The sequence below is a fragment of the Siphateles boraxobius genome, unplaced genomic scaffold (assembly GCF_051911475.1).
Source record: "Siphateles boraxobius isolate OS27281-9 unplaced genomic scaffold, OSU_SipBor_1 12, whole genome shotgun sequence".
Lineage (NCBI taxonomy): Eukaryota > Metazoa > Chordata > Actinopteri > Cypriniformes > Leuciscidae > Siphateles > Siphateles boraxobius.
Window position 1 is genome coordinate 18,335,756 of NW_027508722.1, and position 20,066 is coordinate 18,355,821.

The 20,066-nt window shown below is 35.2% G+C and overlaps 3 protein-coding genes across 6 annotated transcripts in view; 2 read left to right on the plus strand and 1 right to left on the minus strand.

The window, feature by feature from the left end:
• The window catches only part of ephb6 (eph receptor B6), a 52,434-nt gene extending 49,204 nt beyond the window's left edge, over positions 1-3,230 (plus strand). The window contains exon 19 of the mRNA XM_077209801.1: positions 2,465-3,230. Within this exon, the coding sequence (XP_077065916.1) occupies positions 2,465-2,570 (106 nt within the window). The 3' untranslated portion in view covers positions 2,571-3,230. The remainder of the gene's footprint in view (positions 1-2,464) is intronic.
• Positions 3,231-6,668: 3,438 nt separating this feature from the next.
• On the plus strand, positions 6,669-15,205 carry trpv6 (transient receptor potential cation channel, subfamily V, member 6). Of its 2 annotated transcripts, none has more exons than XM_077209802.1 (17): positions 6,669-6,839; positions 8,167-8,327; positions 8,722-8,819; positions 8,906-9,028; positions 9,131-9,271; positions 10,133-10,231; positions 10,321-10,496; positions 10,592-10,738; positions 10,875-10,954; positions 11,994-12,129; positions 12,224-12,310; positions 12,426-12,502; positions 13,005-13,170; positions 13,263-13,329; positions 14,068-14,336; positions 14,421-14,527; positions 14,621-15,205. In XM_077209802.1, the coding sequence occupies exons 1-17, from the start codon at positions 6,783-6,785 to the stop codon at positions 14,874-14,876; spliced, it is 2,247 nt and encodes a 748-aa protein (XP_077065917.1). In that variant the 5' UTR covers positions 6,669-6,782; the 3' UTR covers positions 14,877-15,205. The 2 variants fall into 2 exon arrangements, with proteins under 2 accessions (XP_077065917.1, XP_077065918.1); XM_077209803.1 differs by lacking the exon at positions 6,669-6,839 and adding an exon at positions 7,417-7,503.
• Positions 15,006-19,899, minus strand: LOC143719640 (killer cell lectin-like receptor subfamily B member 1A). Of its 3 annotated transcripts, none has more exons than XM_077209804.1 (7): positions 19,789-19,899; positions 19,442-19,555; positions 17,770-17,880; positions 16,760-16,873; positions 16,477-16,628; positions 16,282-16,382; positions 15,006-15,469 (listed from the first exon to the last, which is right to left on the minus strand). In XM_077209804.1, the coding sequence occupies exons 1-7, from the start codon at positions 19,883-19,885 to the stop codon at positions 15,346-15,348; spliced, it is 813 nt and encodes a 270-aa protein (XP_077065919.1). In that variant the 5' UTR covers positions 19,886-19,899; the 3' UTR covers positions 15,006-15,345. The 3 variants fall into 3 exon arrangements, with proteins under 3 accessions (XP_077065919.1, XP_077065920.1, XP_077065921.1); XM_077209805.1 differs by having other exon boundaries at positions 19,442-19,543; positions 19,789-19,893; XM_077209806.1 differs by lacking the exons at positions 19,442-19,555; positions 19,789-19,899 and adding an exon at positions 17,965-18,360.
• Between the last annotated feature and the right edge of the window lie 167 nt (positions 19,900-20,066).

A 20,066-nucleotide genomic window follows, 5' to 3' on the forward strand; every position in this document is an offset into this window, starting at 1 on the left:
CGAATCAAATGATATCCAATTTTCTCATATCGGCCATTTTGGGCATCGGCCATTTTGAATTTTGTACAAAAATGCTGTATTTTATGAACGCATAAACGTATCATTACAAAACTTGTTATGGGTTGACTCATTTTCACGGGAGTCATCTCCTTAGGTTCCTGAATCCTTGCCAAGTCCAACGATAACAAACATGCTAGGTTTCGCATTACGGTTTGTGTAGCGTTGTGATTTAGCGCTTAAAAATATTTGCCAATATCTTTGAAACCGTTAGACCAATCGAGACGAAACCACCGTAGGAAGTTTGGAAACATAGGTCTTTGGCTAAATGTCAATGCCCAAATGACAAAATATTAATAGTAAGTGGCAAGAAAATGCAAACAAAGTCAGGTGTGGGTCATTTTTTGTGTGTTTATACATATAAATGTCTATTACTCCAAAACAAAATGAGATATTTTCACCAAATTTGACACACACACACACACATGTATGAATTCACTCTGAGAACACATTAAAAAATAGTGGGATTGTGAAATGAAATTGCCTTTGACTTCAATACAGTATTGTGATATAAAATGCTATACTATATGAACACATTAGGGCATCATTACGAAACTCGTTATGAGTCATCGCCACCATGCCTTGAAGGTACTCAAAAAGTTTCTGAGCACACCGCTTTGTGGTAAAAAAGTTTTTCAAAAATGATAATAACTTTTGGAAATAAATTTGCCTATTGTAATGACACTGGTCTTAATAGATTCCTTTGGTTATGTCGAAAACGTAGATACCAATTTTGCCATAGTCAACCAAACTTCCTGTCCACCATCATTATATTCTTCTAAAACCTACTGTTTCGAACTTCTCCTAGTCCGATTTTCACCAAAATAAAATCGTATCATCTCCAGACCGTGCCGACTAAAAGTTATGGATTCCATGTCGATAGACGAAACCGTTTTTTGTATACCGCAGCAGCAAAGTTAAGGCATGATGCCAAAATGACTATTCAGGCTTTATCTCTCCAATGCCTTGACACCAATCTTTGTATGTGGCATTGTCACCTCACTCTGACCACAACACATAAACTTTGTAATTGCGCCACCTATTGGTCAAAAGTGAGAAACCGTTAAATCATATTTTATTGCTCATTGCTCATTTGCTCATTGTTGCAGTTGGTCTGAAACTGGTCTGAAAATGTTGGCATGTCTTATCGTCTTTGCGCTTGGCCCCGATAATTGCTGCATCTATATTTATTTATTGTTTAATAGCATTCTGTGATGGACATTTGTAACACTTTTTTTGCTAATGTCACAGCTAGCATTTTATGCATCGTAAATACACCAATTGAATCATCACTTCTTTCATAATTTTACACTTTATTACACATTACATCTCATATTTCATCCCTGTCTCTTTGGTAAACAAGTGCATAAAAAAAGCTTTATGGGGCTATTTTATATATATATATATATATATATATATATATATATATATATATATATATATATATATATATATATATATAACTGCTAAAATCCACCCGCATTAGGCGGGCTTTAATACTGGGTTTGAAATTAAAGCCCGCCTAATGCGTGTGAATTTTAGCAGTTGACACACAAACCTGTTTCCCCTCACTCACTCGTTTCATTGGCTCCGGATGAATATTGTTGATATTACAGGGCTTGAATTTCAGCGTGGGATTGAGCGTATTGCGCATAATTTTACTCATTCCTGCATATTTTGTGCTCACACCCAAAGTTGGTGCAGATAAAGCCACCTCTCAGTACTAAATAGAGTTCTTTTTCGCTGCATATTGACATTAAACAGCTAAAAACACAAAAAATAAAGTTACACTTTATTTTAAGGTGTCTTTGTTACACTGTAATTATACATTTGAGTACTGAGTAATATTAAGTAACTACTTGTATTTACTTACTATAGGGTTAGGATTAGTTTTTGGTTTAGAGTTAGGTGAATGTAATTATGCATCATTTATAGTTATTACTATAGTCCCTACATGCAACATATGTAACAATGACACTAAAATTAAGTGTTACCAAAATAATGTCAAAAAGCCGGTCTTGGTGAGTATTCACGTAAACACAGTCAGTTTAAGTGAACCGAACAGTATAATTTCAGCATCATTACTCCAGTCTTCAGTGTCTCATTATCCTTCAGAAATCATTCTAATATGCTGATTTGGTGCGTTTTGTCTTATTACTGGCATTATCAATGTTGAAATCAATTGTTTTGCTTAATATTTTTGTGGAATTTATTTTATTTCCATTCTTTGTTTAGATTAGTTTCTAACAGGTAATTAGTCTTATATATATCAATAAAACAAATACAAAATTATTTTATTCATATTTTAAGACTAAATGTATGGATCTGGGACAAGAGTAATATAATAAAATCTGTACATAAAAAACGTTTTAAGTTTAACTTTTCATGTTCTCTCTTTATCACTCAGGGATGTTCAGGCTCTCGGAGTGAATCTTCTCGGTCATCAGCGGAAGATCGTAAACGCAGCGAAGCAGCTCAGGACACACCTCACTCAGGGACATGTGGAGGTCTAATGCTTCCTACATTGTGTTGAGACAGCAGTGCATGCTGGGAGAACTATCCCACAAGAACACTGGAATAGAGCCGAGGACATCAAAAAGAGCCTTGAGTGAAAAAGAAGAGTTTTATGAATAATTCGCCCATCTGTTCCACCCCTTGCTGAACTGTTCTTCCACATTCTTCTTTTGCTTACTCCTTCAGTGTTGCACTACCTCTCACTTTCTTACTTATCAGTTCATTACTTGATGTATGAACTTGCGCCTTAAGAACACAAAGAGAAAGCTCCTTCACAATCAGTTGCAAGGACAATCGAAGACTTTAAATAGAAAGTAATTGACTGTTATGTCTTTGTTGGCACTTGTGGTCAAGGGCACTTCAAGTTTTATTTTTAACTATACAACCTAACAATACTCATATTGGTTGATAAACTGAAAACCACATAGCCACCACAAGGCCCTCGGTACACTGTTTAAAATCATGTTTCTAATCAGTATTTTGCATTGTTTTCCAGGAAACATATATACAGCTTGTCAATTATTTTCCCCCCTTTTTAAAAAAAAAAGTGTAAATATTCCTTTCAGAAAATACACAATACCATTCAAAAGTTTGGGTTCTGTAAGATCTTTCTAATGTTTTTGAAACATTATGCTCACAAGGACTGCACTTATCAAAAATGCATTACAAAAAATAATATTGTGAAATATTATTAAAATATAAAATAACTATTTTCTATTTTAATATATTTTAAAATATATTTTATTCCTGTGATACAGTCTTCAGTGTCACATGATCCTTCAGAAATCATTCTAATATGCTGATCCGCTGCTCAAGAAACATTTATTATTATTATTATCAGTGTTGAAAACAATTGTGCTGCTTAATATTTTTGAGGAAACCATGACACATTTCTCAGGATTCTTTGATGAATCAAAAGTTCAAAAGAGCAGCATTTATTTGAAATAGAAATCTTTTTGAAACATTATAAATCTCTTTACTGTAACTGTAAAGGTGTCTGCTGAACAAGCATTAATTTCTTTAGCTATTAAAAAACTATTTGGCAATGGTGTAAGAAAAATAAACAATATTTTCTCATGATATCCTGGAAAAAAATGCAATTTTGTTTTGATTCAATCCATTTTGTGTTATGGATGTTATTTTTACTGGAAAACAAAAATATACAAAAAATAAGACATTTAGAAAAAAATTGCACTGTATGCTAAATGTTTGGCTGTATAATATCATACAGTATTTACAGTAAGTTATTCAAAGACAAACAGTAAAGTTTTTGCATTTTGCGAGTATCAAACATACACAAGGCCACAGTAGTTCACTGCTTACCAATGACTAAGACCTGTGACGTTCCATCTTCTCACCTGTGATAATCATTTCACATACAAAGGCACATCTGTGCTACTGTGAGCCCATTTATCTTCACCCATTCTAGTCCTGTCCACTAGCAGGTGTGTTTTCAACACCCCGCAAATGATGTAGCATTAAGAGACACTGTAATATATGAGCATTGTGAAGTAGGTGTGGCTAAAGTGAAAACGAGAGAGGTGTGTGTGTGTGTGTGTGTGTGTGTGTGTGTGTGTGTGTGTGTGTGTGTGTGTGTGTGTGTGTGTGTGTGTGTGTGTGTGTGTGTGTGTGTGTGTGTGTGTGTGTGTGTCATTTACATTACGGATAGATAAAATTGTGTTTGTGCGTGTGAATGGATTCATCTGTAAAGAAATATGTAAAAAGGGAGTGTATGATCATGTATATTTGAATCTGTTTGATTGTACAGTTGTTCACCACTGTTACACTACTGTCCAATTTTGTAAAATATGTATGATTTTTGTTTAAAGATTACTACTGAATTTGTTTGTATTATCTTCAAGCTCAAAAAAGTCTGTTCTCATTACGCGGCTGAAATGTCCCTCTTTTTTCCCATAAACAGCACAGAGTCAGCAAAATGACAGCTATCAGACACGAATCAGTGTGTGTCAGCTTTACCTGGAGGTGGATGAGATACTAATGAGATCAGAGTATGATCTGATAGGGGTGATGGACACAAAATTCACACATACACAAAATTCACACTGAAACTGAAAGTAGGTTAAACATGCAGTTTTTTTTTTTACAGAAATTAAAACTTATTCAGCAAGGATGCATTACACTATGGAAGCTTGTTTCTGCCACTGAATATAAAGTAAAAGAGGTAATTGCGACTCTTTAATCTCACAATTCAGACTTTTTTTTCTTGCAATTTCTTGCTATTGTGACTTTATTTCTCAGAATTGAGTCTCAAGGCTACCTTTTGTATTTTTTTATTCCCTGGCAGAAATATGCTTTTATATTAAACTTGATTAAAAGTGAAAGTAAAGAATTTAACATCATTACAAAATAAATAAGTAAATAAATACGGCTCTTTGAAACTTTCTATTCATCAAAGAATTTAGGGAAAAAGCATCACATTTCCACAAAAATATTAAGCAGCACAATTGAAAACTTAGGGGAGAAAAAAAAGTCCTTATGCGTCAACCATCTCTAAATGTTGCATGCACCCGCTTGTTTTTGTTCCTAAACAAGTCCTACACTGTAAATTATTGCTGATTATTCGAAATATCGCACATACTGTAGCATATAGGTTAGTGAAAAGCATCCTGCAAAGTGCAAAAATAACCAAACATCTAAATTACTGCTAGACTTTGACCTTATTGAACTTAACTGAAACTGTTCATTAAATCAATGCAACAAAATAAGTTGTTTGCAAAGATTTGTGGTATAGGCAGGATGAAATCACAATAATTTGCACACAGAAATCGTACAACATCTTAACATAAAAAAACAACAGTTGTAACTCATAAAAGCAGTCAAAGTAAAACACATGCCTTGGTTATCAGGCTGTTACAACATCCAGCAAATATGTGCTTTTTAATGCAAAACAACACATGACTAAGATAACTGGAAGAAGAAAAAAATAACATCCATTACTTCACAACATGCGGTCCAACTAACATTCTATAGATAGTATCCCATAATGCGTTTTTGAGCCCTTTACACAAGTCATTTAAAACACTATTGACCAACCATTATGACTCATGTACCTGACCGTCAAACATTTGTCTTTTACACTATCAAAACTCACCTGAAACTCATTTACATTAATCAATAGCATTTTGCCAAATGTAAAACCTTTTGCAAATGTATACATTCAAAGTTGATATACAACATAGGCTATCAGGTTTCATTTATGTCCCCACTGACACTGTTCTCTTGGTTAACCAAAACACTTATTTCTTCTTTGTGATGTAAACATACAATTAGGCCTTGTTTTTTTCCATCTCTAGTGTTTGACCACTATGTATTATGCCTTAAATTACCATTTATTACACATCCACTCACTCTCTGATGTTGTTTTTGCCTAATGTCCGCTTAATCCCACATTTTATCTCCATGTTAAAAACGTTTAAAAATGTTATTTAAAAAAAAAACATTTATTTTATGTTGACAACTTTTTGCAAAATGCATCAAGACATCTTTTTAGATTAACTCGGAAGTCATTTTTGGTCATACATGTTACCGGTGAAATTATACCGAAAAACAAACTAAATATTTATTTTAACTAGCCTACTCGATGGTTAAAATAGTATAGTACACCATATTTTATGTTAAACTAGACATGTGTTTCGCTCGTTCTGACATCTTGACTGACTTTTTTCGGTAGTTACCAGATGAAAACGTCGGCTTTGGAACAAGTTACGTGCAAAACATCATTAGGCGACCTTTAGTGCGCCAAAACATAAGTGGTCTGTCCTGTAACGCTGAAAGGCGTGAAAACAATTACGAAAACCGGTTTATGCCTTGACCTGGTAGGGTGGTATCTGTCTGACCAGTCCTTCACCACATTCTGAGAGAAGAAGTTGTAGCCTAGTCTGTCACTGGCCAACAACAAGGAAGACTCTTTGGTTTTATGTGGATTAAGGCCTGAATGATCCAGTGTTCAGTGGAGGAGAACAAACGCTCATTGATCGCACAGGGATCGGACGTTGGGCCCTGCACCTCAAAACCTACCGCGTTTCCATTAAGGTGAATGTTCCGGCCACTGAAGGTTGTTTTGCATCATCTGGAACATCCTGGTATACCTCAGCTGGTTTGGAACAGGTTTGCTGTACATTTATCTGACTCAGTGTTTTTAAAAGTGTTGACTGATATGGTTTTGTTTCAGGTAGCTTACTCAGTTAAAGATGATGGGTGATGACCGGAAAATATGGACCACGGACCAATCTCGAAACTCAATAGAGGTACATAGTGAAAGGCCCTTAAGTTTTTCTTTAAACCCAATCAAGTAGACTAAATAAATAAATAAATCCTAAGAAAGTAATCTTGAATATTAAAGGATTTTAAAGGATTTTCAAAAATGAAAATTCTGTCATCATTTACTCACCCTCATGTTGTTCCAAACCTGTATGACTTTAGTTCTTCTGCTGAACATAAAATAAGATATTTTGATTCTTATTTTGAAATCAAACTTTTGATGGACCCTATTGTCTTTTGTTGTATGAGAATACCCCAAGACAATTGGGTCCATCAACTTGTTACCAACATTCTTCAAAATATCATATTTTGTGTTCAGCAGAAGAAATTTTGTGTTCATTTTTGGGTGAACTATCCCTTTAAGTTGTTAACATAACATTAATATGAACTAAAAGCTCAAGTATTTAACATAACTGTCCCAATCTGTCCTGAACTATTGGGTCTCTCACTGGGCTCCTAAACCTCAGAGTCCTCTTCTGTTGTCCACCTGTGTGAGTGACGTCCTCCTCCCTCCTTTCTTGGCTCAGCTAAAAGTATAAATACTGATGTCAGACTGCTTATTTTTCTATTGTCCTCTGACATTCAAGCAAACATGCTATACACCAATTACTAAAAATAACTTTGGAATAACGTATTTAGGATTTTTGTAAGGTAGGTGAATTTTGCTTTGAATGCAGGCATCTTGTAGCAAGTGCATAAATAACTGATTGTAATGTTATGAAAGTGGATAGTCTGGTAAGTGTTTTTTTCTGCATTTTTTATTAAATTTGGCAGAAGAAATGTAAAATAATGTTAACGTAAAAAAAATGTGCTTTGTTAATTTTCTTCTATTAAAGAATATTATCATTATTAGTTGTAGTAGTAGCAGCAGTAATTATTATTTAATTAATATATAATATATTTTCTTGAATATATATATACATATATACATACATACACATGCACACACACATTAGATCACATAAAATGAATTTAAGTCTTTTATGTTTTAATTTTATTCTTATTCTTAGACTGTTTTTTCTACTATGTTTTATTGTCTATGCACATTTTAAAGCACTTTTTGACCCTGTCTGTGCGCTGTATAAATACATTTTACTTACTTACTAAGTGTTAGATTACATGGTACAAAAACAGTTAATCAAAGTTTGCGTAATAATAATTTTTTAAAGAATCGTTACATTTAAAGGGTCTTTTTATTTGTGAAGATAAAGTATACTGATTATAAGTAATGTTGAATGAGCCGATGAGGAGGGAAACCGCTTCATGTTCATTTAAATGTGCATAAATTCCTAATGCATTTTTTTTTCCTGTCAGTCATTTTGGTCCGACACTCCTCCAGAAACCATGTCACCGGCCATCTCCAGAACTGCTGCAGGAGAGATAAATCACTGGTGGAGCCAGCTGAAGTTCCGCCTTCAGCATAGAAAAGGATGGAATGAAATGTTGGATGAGACCTTCCTCATGCAGAACAAAAAGTGAATAACCAACTATTATCAATATAATAAATTAGGCACTACATTTGCATTTCAAGAAGGAAATGCTAGTGATTGCAAGGCAGTAAAAGAACAATGCCGAAATCCTAGGATTTAGATTTTGATTCTGTATAAATATATGTAATGTATGTAATAATTTAACAGTGTAAATCAAGTTTAATCTTAAATCTCTTAAATTAATTATTTAGTAAATGTTTTAATGGCGTCTGGATTAATTACAGAAATTCGTGTAGAAATTAAGTAAATTAATGAAGGAAAATAATTTTAAAAGAATATCAACACAGTTCTGCTGCCTTGCAAGCACTAATAAAGGGAAAAGATGTCCTGATTTACGCTCCCACCTATAGTTGTAGTCATTTCTCTTTCTGTTCGCCAGAGTAAATGACATCCCCCTGTTTTCCGCCACTAAGGAGAATAATGCAGCCTGCATAAAGAAACTGCTTGACTGTTCATCTACAAATGTCTTTGAGAGAGGTAAACCACAGTTTTTGCCATTATTTTACATTATATAACTGGCGTATTGAATGACAAATACATATGACACTGTGTGTGCGTTCTAGGTGAGCTTGGAGAGACGGCTCTGCATGTTGCTGTTATGAATGATAATTTTGAAGCGGCTGTGGCATTAATGGATGGAGCACCTGAGCTCATCAACGAGCCTATGACCTCTGAACTCTACCAAGGTCGTTGTTTTAAAAAAACAAAATGTTCCTCAAACATTAAAAAACGCAATTTTATAACTATTTGTGCTAGAAGATCTCATGGATGTATGCTGTGATTGACAGGTTTAACAGCCCTTCACATTGCTGCAGTTAACCAGAATGTTAACATAGTCCAGGAGTTGATAAAAAGAGGGGGTGATGTGGCAACACCCAGGGTCACGGGCATGTACTTCCGCAAAAGAAGAGGAGGACTTCTGTACTTTGGTGAGATGGATTTTTCTGCTCTATTAATCGTTTTTAGGAGTTATTTTCATTAAAGGGATGCTTCATTCAAAAATGAAAACTCTCTCATCATTCACTCACCCTCATGCCATCTCTGATGTATATGACTTTCTTTCTTCAGATAAACACTAATGAAATTTTTTAGAAAAATTGCCATTCCTTTGATGCTTGAAAAACCACCACAGTAATCGTGACGTTAATCCCAGTAGATGAATGTTGAATTGATATATGTATAGATGTGTGAGATAAAAACTATAAATCATTGCTTCCAGGCTACTGTCTTCGTGATGTAAGTGTGGTGCGAAGCTCACGCGAGAAGTGGCATCCTCTGTTCTTCCGCGCGAATTTAACACACTTATATTTATGTCAAGCTGAACTTGTGAGCGCGCCTAGGACAGTTTGCCGGAAGCGTTGGTTTATAATTAAAAGATTTTAAAATATTAGTACTTTTCTGAAATACACTTATCGTTTCAATTAACTATGAAATTTGATTTCTATTTTTGATTTCAATCAATTATATAAATCAAATCAAGATCACTTCAGAAGACATTGATTCATCCACTGGGAATGTTGTGTGGTTTTTCAAGCATCAACCTATCGGCACCCATTCACTTGCATTATATGGACTCACAGAAATCTTTGTTTGTGTTTATCTGAAGAAAAAAGTCATATACATTGAGAATGGCATGAGGGTGAGTAAATGAATACATTTGTATTTTTGGATGAACTATCCTTTTAATTATAAATATTTTAAGTTGAAATGTGGATGAGTATTACTATTTCCCATGACTGTTACATACATACTTACATAGAAACATTAATAAATAAATTGTGTAAATGTAGGTGAACACATCCTGGCATTTGCAAGCTGTGTGGGTAATGAAGAAATTATGTCCATGTTGATAAAAGCTGGGGCTAATATTCGGGCCCAGGATTCCCTTGGTAAGAGAAAATAACTTACTGGCCTAATTAAACATTTTACTCCCAATTTGACATCTATATCTGCATAACTTACTCTCTCTCATGAACAGGTAATACCATCCTGCATCTGTTGGTTTTGCAGCCCAATAAAACAACTGCATGTCAGATTTTTGACATTCTGATGTCACATGATGCAGATCTGGACCCCCCAATCCCTCTAGACAAGATTCCCAACTACAGAGGCCTCACACCATTCAAACTCGCTGCCAAGGAGGGCAACCATGTGGTGAGAAAGAGCTCTTTTCATGCATCTCTTCCGAAAACATGCATCTTTTCTGTCACAGGATTGCAAAGTAACGTTGTTTTTGTGATGCTGCACAGGCCTTCCAGCACTTGGTTAACCGCAGACGCATTATTCAGTGGCGTTTGGGACCATTGACCTCTAACCTTTATGACCTCACTGAGATTGACTCCAGGGTGGATGACCTCTCAGTGCTTGAGGTTATTGTCAGCAGTCCGAAAAGAGAGGTGTGTAAATGTGTGCAGGACACATTACAGCATATCAAACAGGTCTAATAAATATCAGACTAAGTCAAAGTGCTTTAGCTGGGGTGTTGTTAGTTCATCTCTTAACGAAGTGCTTTGTGCATCGTCTCTGTCTCAGGCCAGAAGGATTCTTGAGTTGACTCCAGTGCGACAGCTCGTAAGGCTGAAGTGGAATCTGTATGGGAAACATTACTTCAGGTGCCACACTATCACATACTATAAAAACACAGCATTTAGAAAGTTTATCGTTTTATTTCATTAATAAACTATAAATAATTATAGCTATTTCAGGGTGCGTTTACACGACGACAATGATGTACTAAAAACAGAAATGGTTTTCCTTTGCGTTTTTCACAACTAAAAAAGCTGTATTGTGCTGTCAGGCCAGTAGTTGGCGATGTCACTTTATAACACCACACACTTTTAGTTTTCACAAATTCAAGTTTTTGTAGTTTACACAGAGAAGATAACGTTATCATTTTGAAATACTTGCACTTTAAAAACCCAGTCAAAAGTTTGCATTTCACGCCCTCAAAACACTGTTGTCATGTAAATAAACGACCAAAACGCATAAAAAGATTTCAGTTTGTAGTTGAAAACGGTGTTAAACAGATATGCAGATTTTTGGCTATTTTTACTAGTTTAAATCAAGAAATCATTACTCGGATATCTACATTTCTTTAATTTCTTTGTCTTAAAAATCTACAAAATTTAGATTTTTGTGTTAATTACAAAAACGATCAAGTACAGGTAATCTTTAAGGCAATTGGTTTGTCTGGTTTTAGGTCAATTAATTACATTTTGTGATGCAATTATTATAAATGTACATTTGTTTTTATCCAGATCTACTTGCATTGTTGTCAAGATACACATTTTAATCAGTTCATGGATTCCTTAGGAATTGTTGCGTGCTTTACTGTTTAAGCTACAAATTATAGTATATTATATCAAATGTAATATCATGAAAATGTTATTATTATATAATTATGTCCAAAATGTAGTGTAATGTGACATGTGGAGGTTTAAAGGAACATTATGTTGTCATTGTCGTACCTGAATTTTTTTCCTGCTGACTGTTAAAACGGCTTCAAGCTTTTCCACATATTCAGCATTTTTCTGATTTTATCAGAAAACATTTCACTTTGATAGCAGTGGTGTGCTATGAAGCCTTACACAATATATGAAATGTTTATAATTTCAGTCAAACTAATGATGTTGTTCTATAATCTGTTTATAGGTTATTAATGCTGGTGTACCTGCTGTATATAAGCATATTCACTTTGTGTTGTATATACCGCCCCCTGAAGGACATTCCTGAGAATTACACCAAAGCAGACGACGACAACACCATAAAAATACAAAAAAGCTTCACGGTGTGAAACATTATTATTTTCATATTTCTGTATGTCAAAGCACTTTTATATATGTATGCAAGTACCTAATGTCTGTGCGTGTGTGTGTGTTTAGGAGAGCTATCAGTCCTATAAAGATCACCTGCGTTTAATTGGAGAAATTATCAGTCTCATAGGAGCCATTGTTGTTCTGCTGATAGAGGTCAGCTAAATTTCCCCACACAACTCAGTCTGTCCTTAAAAACATTATACTATGAAATGTAAAGTATTATTCGTATTATGCCAAAACACTCATACCTTATGTGAATCATTTTCAGATTCCGAGTATTTTGAAAGTGGGGGCTAAGCGCTACTTCGGCCAGTCTGCACTTGGAGGCCCCTTCCATGTCACTTTGTGAGTTTATCTTGTTGTAAAGTCTATTAACACAGGCGTTTTCAAATGGGGTTGAAAAGAACCCAAAATATATCACAATATACTGTATATATACATACATTTGTTGTTTTTTTTAATGTAATTTAAATGGCAAAGCTGAATTTTCAGCATCATTACTCCAGTCTTAATCCTTCAGAAATCATTCTAATATGCTGATTTGGTGCTCAGGTAACATTTCTGATTATTATCAATTTTGAAAACAGTTTTTCAGGAATCTTTGATGAATAGAAATTTCAAAAGAACAGATTTGTTTTGGAATATATATATATATATTTATTTGTGACAATGTAAAAGTCTTTATTGTCACATTTGGTCAATTTAATGTGTGATTGCTAGAAGGTGGTCCATCGCTAGGGGATAATCATATTGGAGAGTTTGCAATCAAAATATCTGAAAACCCCTGCATTTTTGTTTGACTCACATCCATTCACTTACACTGAATTTCCTTGTATTTCTGCGGCAGGGTAAGCTACGCGTGTCTGGTTGTGATTTTATGTGTGATGCGCACCACTGGAATGGAAGAAGAGCTTGTGCCGATGGCTTGGGCTCTTATTCTCGGCTGGTCCAATGTTATGTACTTCGCCCGAGGTTTCGAGATGCTGGGACCCTATGTCATTGTGATTCAGAAGGTGGAGCATTTTGCTGAGGCAGCCTCTCACTGCTGTTGGTTTGTTGACCCGGCATACCTTAATAATGCATTTGTTGTGATGTTGTTTTGCAGATATTATTTGGAGATTTGACAAAGTTCATGTGGTTGTCTCTCATCCTCCTCATTGGATCCTCAGCCGGTTAGTTCAAATACAGTTGCATCACCATATATACATGCGCAGTGCTGGGTAAATTGCTTACAAATTGAAGTCCGTTACTGATTTCAAATTACATGGCGATACAATACAGTCGGACTACTTTTAGATTACTTTTGAATAGGATAAACTTGTACCAATTTGATATAAAAATACAAAGAGAAAGAAAATATGCCATTTTTTATCAACAACACCATTAAACATTACATTACATTAGGGTTTCCTTGGGTTTGTGAGGGAACTACAAGTTGATAAACCTATTAATTCATTTATAAAAAAAATGTAAATGATAGAACTTTCCGAAGGTATAAATCAGTAAGGTTATTTTAGAATATATTTTTTTATAAAAATAAATTATGAACAATTTACTGCATTTTGTGAATCATAAAAAAGTAACTATAATCTGATTATTGTTATTTTAAAACATTATAGACCTTAGTCAGGGTAGCGCCATATTTAATTTTTGACAGGTATGAATATGTGGCTGTGAGGGAGAGAAGTACGAGAAGTACGATATCTCGTGATATAGGACCTTTATCCCTCACAGCCTCGTTTTAATCCGCATTGAATATGGCGTCTATCCTGACTAAGATCTATAATCTAATTACAAGTTCTTAATTTTTGGAATCTGATTACGTAATACAAATTACAAACAATCAGTTACTACCCAGCACAATTGTGAGTTTGTTATGTAAATAATGACTTCCTTGTCCCCTTCCTCAGGCTTGTGGGTCTTCTACATGACTCAAGACCCTTCAGCTTTACCGTCATACCGCTCGTTCCCCATCACAGTCTTCTCTCAGTTTGAGCTGAGCGTCGGTCTGATAGACTTGCCAGTGGAACACGATATCTACATACATCCAGTTGTGCACTGTGTTCACGTCTGCTTCAGCGTGGTCTCTTACGTCCTCCTGTTCAACCTCCTGATCGCCATGATGAGCGACACGCAGTGGAGGGTCACCAAGGAACGTGACGAACTCTGGAGGACACAGGTTGGTATTGTAGCTAGACTAGTTCAGTCCCACATTTATTGTTCTGGAAGCATGTTGGGTGAAAATGGGTTTCTCTGTTCACAGGTGGTGGCCACTACTCTGATGCTGGAACGGAGGCTATCACTCCGCTTGTGGCCAAGACTGGGTGTCTGTGGCCTGGCGTTTGGCCTTGGAGAATGCTGGTACCTCCGGTAAGGACACCCGGAATCACAAATTCAATACAAAAGCATCACGAAACGCTCAAATTTTTTGTCTTATTCTTTCATAATGTCTCATTATTCCAGAGTGGAGGATCGAAATGATCTATTGGTGCAAAAGATGAGACGTTACGTTAACGCATTCTCTAGGGATGGAGAATCGGAGAAGGAGGACCAAACAGGCAAGAGTGACACTGGAAATGATCCAGTGCAAAGCCATTTTACTGAGAGCAACATGGCTAAAACCAACAGGAGGCCAAAGCAATGCTGGCAGCTCATTCGCCAGAGTATAGAATGTGAAAAGGAAGAAAATGTGGATTGGCCGGATTTTAAGTATATCTAAAAATGGCCCAAGATCAAGTAGTAATGTTTAGGTGAAATGACATTCCTAATATTTAAATGGTTCCTGTTACATTATTCTGTATTATTTTACTGTTTAATAATATGCAAACATATAGGTGTGCACCATCAATATTGTTACATAGGTGGAAGTTTAATTAAGAAATACAAAAAGAGACATTTCAAAAAGAATGTATGCGCAATTCAGTACATTATCATGTGAATATTAGTCATATTTAGTGCAAATAAACAAGCTTTGTGTAAATGATCAGTACAGTTAGAATTGAGTGTGGTTGTAATACAAATAAAACTGTTCTAAAAAATTTCTAAAAATGTATTTTCTGCATCTATAATGCTTATGGTCCAAATGTCCCTATTTCTGCTCTTTAGAGAAAAGATGATTAGATTAAGTGTTGATTTATGATTTCCAGATGTATAGTTGGTTTTGATTGGTGAAGTTGATCTTCTGACATCTAGATCTTCTGACAGATGTACTGTAAATGTAACTCGCAGCGAGATGGGCGCCAGCTATGTTCAGGCGGTTCATTTGCAGCCAGAATGGCACAATCTCCAGGAGAGGAATCATCTTCCCAATATCTGTGCATACAGAAGAAGCATAGTCAGTCATTAGCTACTAAATCACATTTAAATATATTCATTTTACAATACTTGTATGTTTTTGTAACCATATGATGAATTATGCATGGAGGCTTGAAGGACAAGGTGTAAACATATTTTCATATTCATGTTATTATATTATTACTGTCCACTTAGAAAACTTAAATAATGTTGGAAATAAACTTAAACATTTTGGTAACACTACAATAAGGTCTTATTTGTTAACATTAGTTAATCCATTAACTAAAATGAAATAACAAGTAACAAATGTTTTTACAGTATTTATTAACCTTTGTTAATGTTAATGTTAGTTGACGGTGAATTAACTAATGTTAACAGATACAGTGTGTATACTTACAAATGTATTAGTAAATGCTGAATTAACTAATATAAATAGATGCTGTAGCAGTATTGATCATTGTTAGATCGTGTTAACTAATTAAGTTAATTAATGTTGAAACTTGAAACCTTATTGTAAAGCGTTACCAACGTTTTTGTCCACCTTTTCAAAGATCAATGATCGCCCCCTCCAGGCCAAAGTTGACACCGCATGATACATTTTTTTATGTTACCATTTCAGGGCACCTCCCGTGTGTAGGGAAAAGCAATTCAGGAGACAAAATGGATAGATTTTTTTTTTTTTACTTTGAAAAATCATTGGAAATTTTTTGCCAGCAAAAAAAACAACAACATCCTTTAAAGGGAACCGACTTTAGTTAGTCAAAAAAAACACAAACAAGCATTTTTTTCACATTGCCCTTAGATGTATTTTCAGTCACATTATTTCCCACCTCACTGTCAATACAGTGTTGTTGATCCATGTCCATTCATTTGTCCCCATATGTCTCAGCCCAATCCAGTAGTTCAAATTCCCTTTCCTGCTCAGATACATCTGCAGAGATGAGATATTGTCGAAAGGCATAAAAACACATTTAAATGAGATTCACTCCTGTTAGTTTTAATTTGATATTTACAGAATTACTGACCTGCTCACGCTGATTAGTAATGACGGCAAGATCTCCTCCCTTCCTCTGGCATTCCTTCCTGCTCTCCTGCCAAGTCAGACGGGTTTGAGACAGGAAGTAACAAGTATTCTCGAACCTCATCCAGCCCTTGCCACAATCCCTGCACAGAAACTCTGCACACATACATTTTAAGTGGGGAAACAAGAAAACTCTGAAGTGACGTAAAAATAAGTTGCAAATGGAAAAACAATTAAACGAACATAAAACTTCTAGACAACCGTATGTCTGTTGTTCACAAACTCACGAGTTTCTCCAAAAGGTTGTTGGTAAACCTCTTGGCATTTCTTCAAGCTACATTCCTGTTCCGGTGGAGACCTGTTCGTCTCCCCTACCACCTGACATGGCTGCGTCCCACTCACTGTTTATAACATAGTGGAACAATGTTACAGCACACCTGACCTCGAAATAAATAACCATTTCCACCAAAATACCATAGTTATTAGACTTTTGTACTGTAAAGTCATAATAATGTAACATCGAGATCTTGAAACAAGAAGTTAGTGCAAGAAGTTTTTACAATATTTGTCATTTTGTGTAACTTTCTTTTTTTTATCACATTTTTCTGATGGTAAATGCTATTTTCTTTTTACGTAATAATTTTAACCCACCTATATTGTTCTAAGATCTACACCCACGTGTGATGCATGCAAACATACTGAAGAACATTAGAACATCCTTCTTAATCATTCTTGATTATGGTACAACGGGTCTAGGCCACTTTTAAGGAAAATGTCTGTTTTTTTATTTTTGTATCAAAGTGTATTATGATAAAGTGGTTTTAATTAAATAATTATGGAGTAACACAAATTAATTTTAAAAAATGTTAGAGAATTTGGGATAATGACTTATCCTGTTTTTCTTTTGGCCTTTCATAATTGCAATACAATACATTATAGCAGCTCCTGTGTTATTCTACTACTAGTTATTAACAGGTTTAGAAACAGTGTACATAGAACATTACATTTTTCAAGTAGCCTATAGTCAAACACTATAAAGACCACCGATTGAAAATTTATTGAAAAAAAAATTATAATAATAATAATAAAATAAATAATGATATTAATAATAAAAACTGAAGTTAGCTTATATTTTGTTTGTTTAGATATTGTTGACACAAAGCTTATTTCCAATATCAAAAACGATGTACCGTATTTTTGACCAAATTCTCCCAAAGACAATAAAAGAGTTAAGTCTAAGACAATAGCCTCAGAGGTTCCGAGTTCTAGGCCTATATATAAAGACAGTTATACTTACACTTAACTAACAGTACAAGGACCACAACCAGCAACAGGACGCAGATGACAAAAAGGACCAGTGAAATGGTGCGGAAAACACGAACCTTCCGGGAAATATCAAATGTTGCATCTGGAGAAAAACATAATACATTTGTCGTTAGATGAACCGTCAAATAACAGAAGTCAAGAGATGTGTAATAACATCATTCTTCACCTGAATCCGGCTGCAGCTTTTTCGGCTCAGACTTGCCGTCTGCGTACTTGCCGAAATTGCACAGTTTTACGTACATGTCTCTTCTAACGCAGCGTCTACGCAGAGTTTGCTACTGTAGTGCGCACTCGACCGCAGCTCGGCTCTTTAAATGAACGAGCTCACACACACACACAGACATTACGTGGGAGGGGGTTTCGACCGCGCGCAGGGCCTTTGAAGCATCCGTCACTGTAGCAACGTACAGCCTGATGACGACGCTCCGTAACACAATACCCGGCTCTGTGTCCTCGTGTGCCCTTATGAGACCTTGAAGCTCTCTCCGGACAAAATAAGATACCCGCTGTCCTTCAGAGAGCAAGATATGCAGCTGTGTCCCAGATATGAATTTTACATTGTGAACTATGGTCATACAAAAGACTCTTATCAAATTACAGAGCAATCTATAATTTATGCAGGCTTGCAGGCCATACTCAACCCAATAGCCCATTGGGTTGAGTATAATCGGATGCTGCAATGAAGCAATTAACTATTTAGTATTGAATTAAAATACTACTCACATACTATTGCACAGGTATATAAACTGTAAAAAAACAATGTTAGTCATTCAAAGGTGAAGAATATGCTGCTGTAAAAACCTACTGGTTAACTGCAATGGCAATTAACATGATAAGTTATGTAGTCCAGTAAACTTTTTTGTATTAATCTAAGCACTACCACTACAACTCTCAATATTCCCCAAAATGAGTCAAATCAAATCGTTTTTGCATGCACAGCCAGTACAGGAAGTAAAGCTTTGAGTTGGTTCTCCCAATTTGAATTCACTGGGAAAGGGGACATTCCCTGAAGTACCTACATCACAAATGATTTATGTTTCCTTTAAGATTTGTATGTTCTAATCTACTGTCACCTAAATACCACTTTGATGTACTGTAGCATGCAGTATTAACATAATACATGATTTGGTTTTGGTAACCACAGCTTTTTACAATTTAAGCATATATATATATAACATTTTTTTTTAATATATATTTTTTTTCATACCCTTTTATCTTGAGATCTCAAATAATATTTGTTTTGTTTAATACTTTGCTGTAACTGACCACTGCATCACTTGTACTTTTTCTCCATCTGTTTTTGTTCCTCTTTTTGGCCTTTTTTCACTTGTCCTGTTTTCGAATAGACAGCTCGACTATCTATCACACATTTTTGTAACTTGTAACATATCATACAATAAATATCCACATAAATGACCGAAAATAATATTCATTTAAAAAAATGCAGCATTGTTTTGCATACTTCTGTATTTCATAATTTAAACATGTACACAAAACTTTAAAGAAATCAAACTCATTTTTAATCAATCACAGGCATTTTTATCATGAAATGAGTGCTTTTATTCACTTTATTAGCAATTAAATGGCCTAAAATGTGCAGTGATAGGAAAATTAGTTTTGATGATTGAATAAAAAGTGTTTACCTTTATTGACTGTATAAGAGCCGATTGAAGAGGGCAAGCCATACACATGTTCAGATGGGTTAGTGAGAGAGGAGTAAACATTCCCTTCACCTACGTCTTCCTCTGCAATGTCAGCTGGAGACAATGCAGTTAAATCGAAGAACAGTTAGATATGAGAAGATAACAAGAGAAAAGGCTTCGTGATTTGTATATATAATGACTGGATAAGAGAAGTCTGGTATTGCCCTGCTCACATAATGCAATTTCGTAAACCCAGTGAAGGTGGAGTCGTGTTCTTAAACTTTAACACAGCTAATAACAAATTGTTTACTGCTTATATAAAAAAAATATTTGAATAACCATTTTACCTTTTGTCTCATGCTTCTCCTCATCCTCTTTTTCCTTCTCCTCCTCAGCCACCGCTATCTCCTTCAACTCCACTTCTACTTCAATCTTGCTCGCCATGGCTTTTTTTTTTCTGTTTCGTTTTCCTGACTAATTTGTCAGAGGTCCCAGTAGGTGCAAGCTCTTTAGCTACTGGTTTAATCTCCTACTGTGTCAACTATTCTGAGGACAAATGACACAGTAGTAGCAGACAAGCTTCACATTTAAATATGCTGACCTGATGAGAATTCTCTCACACCAG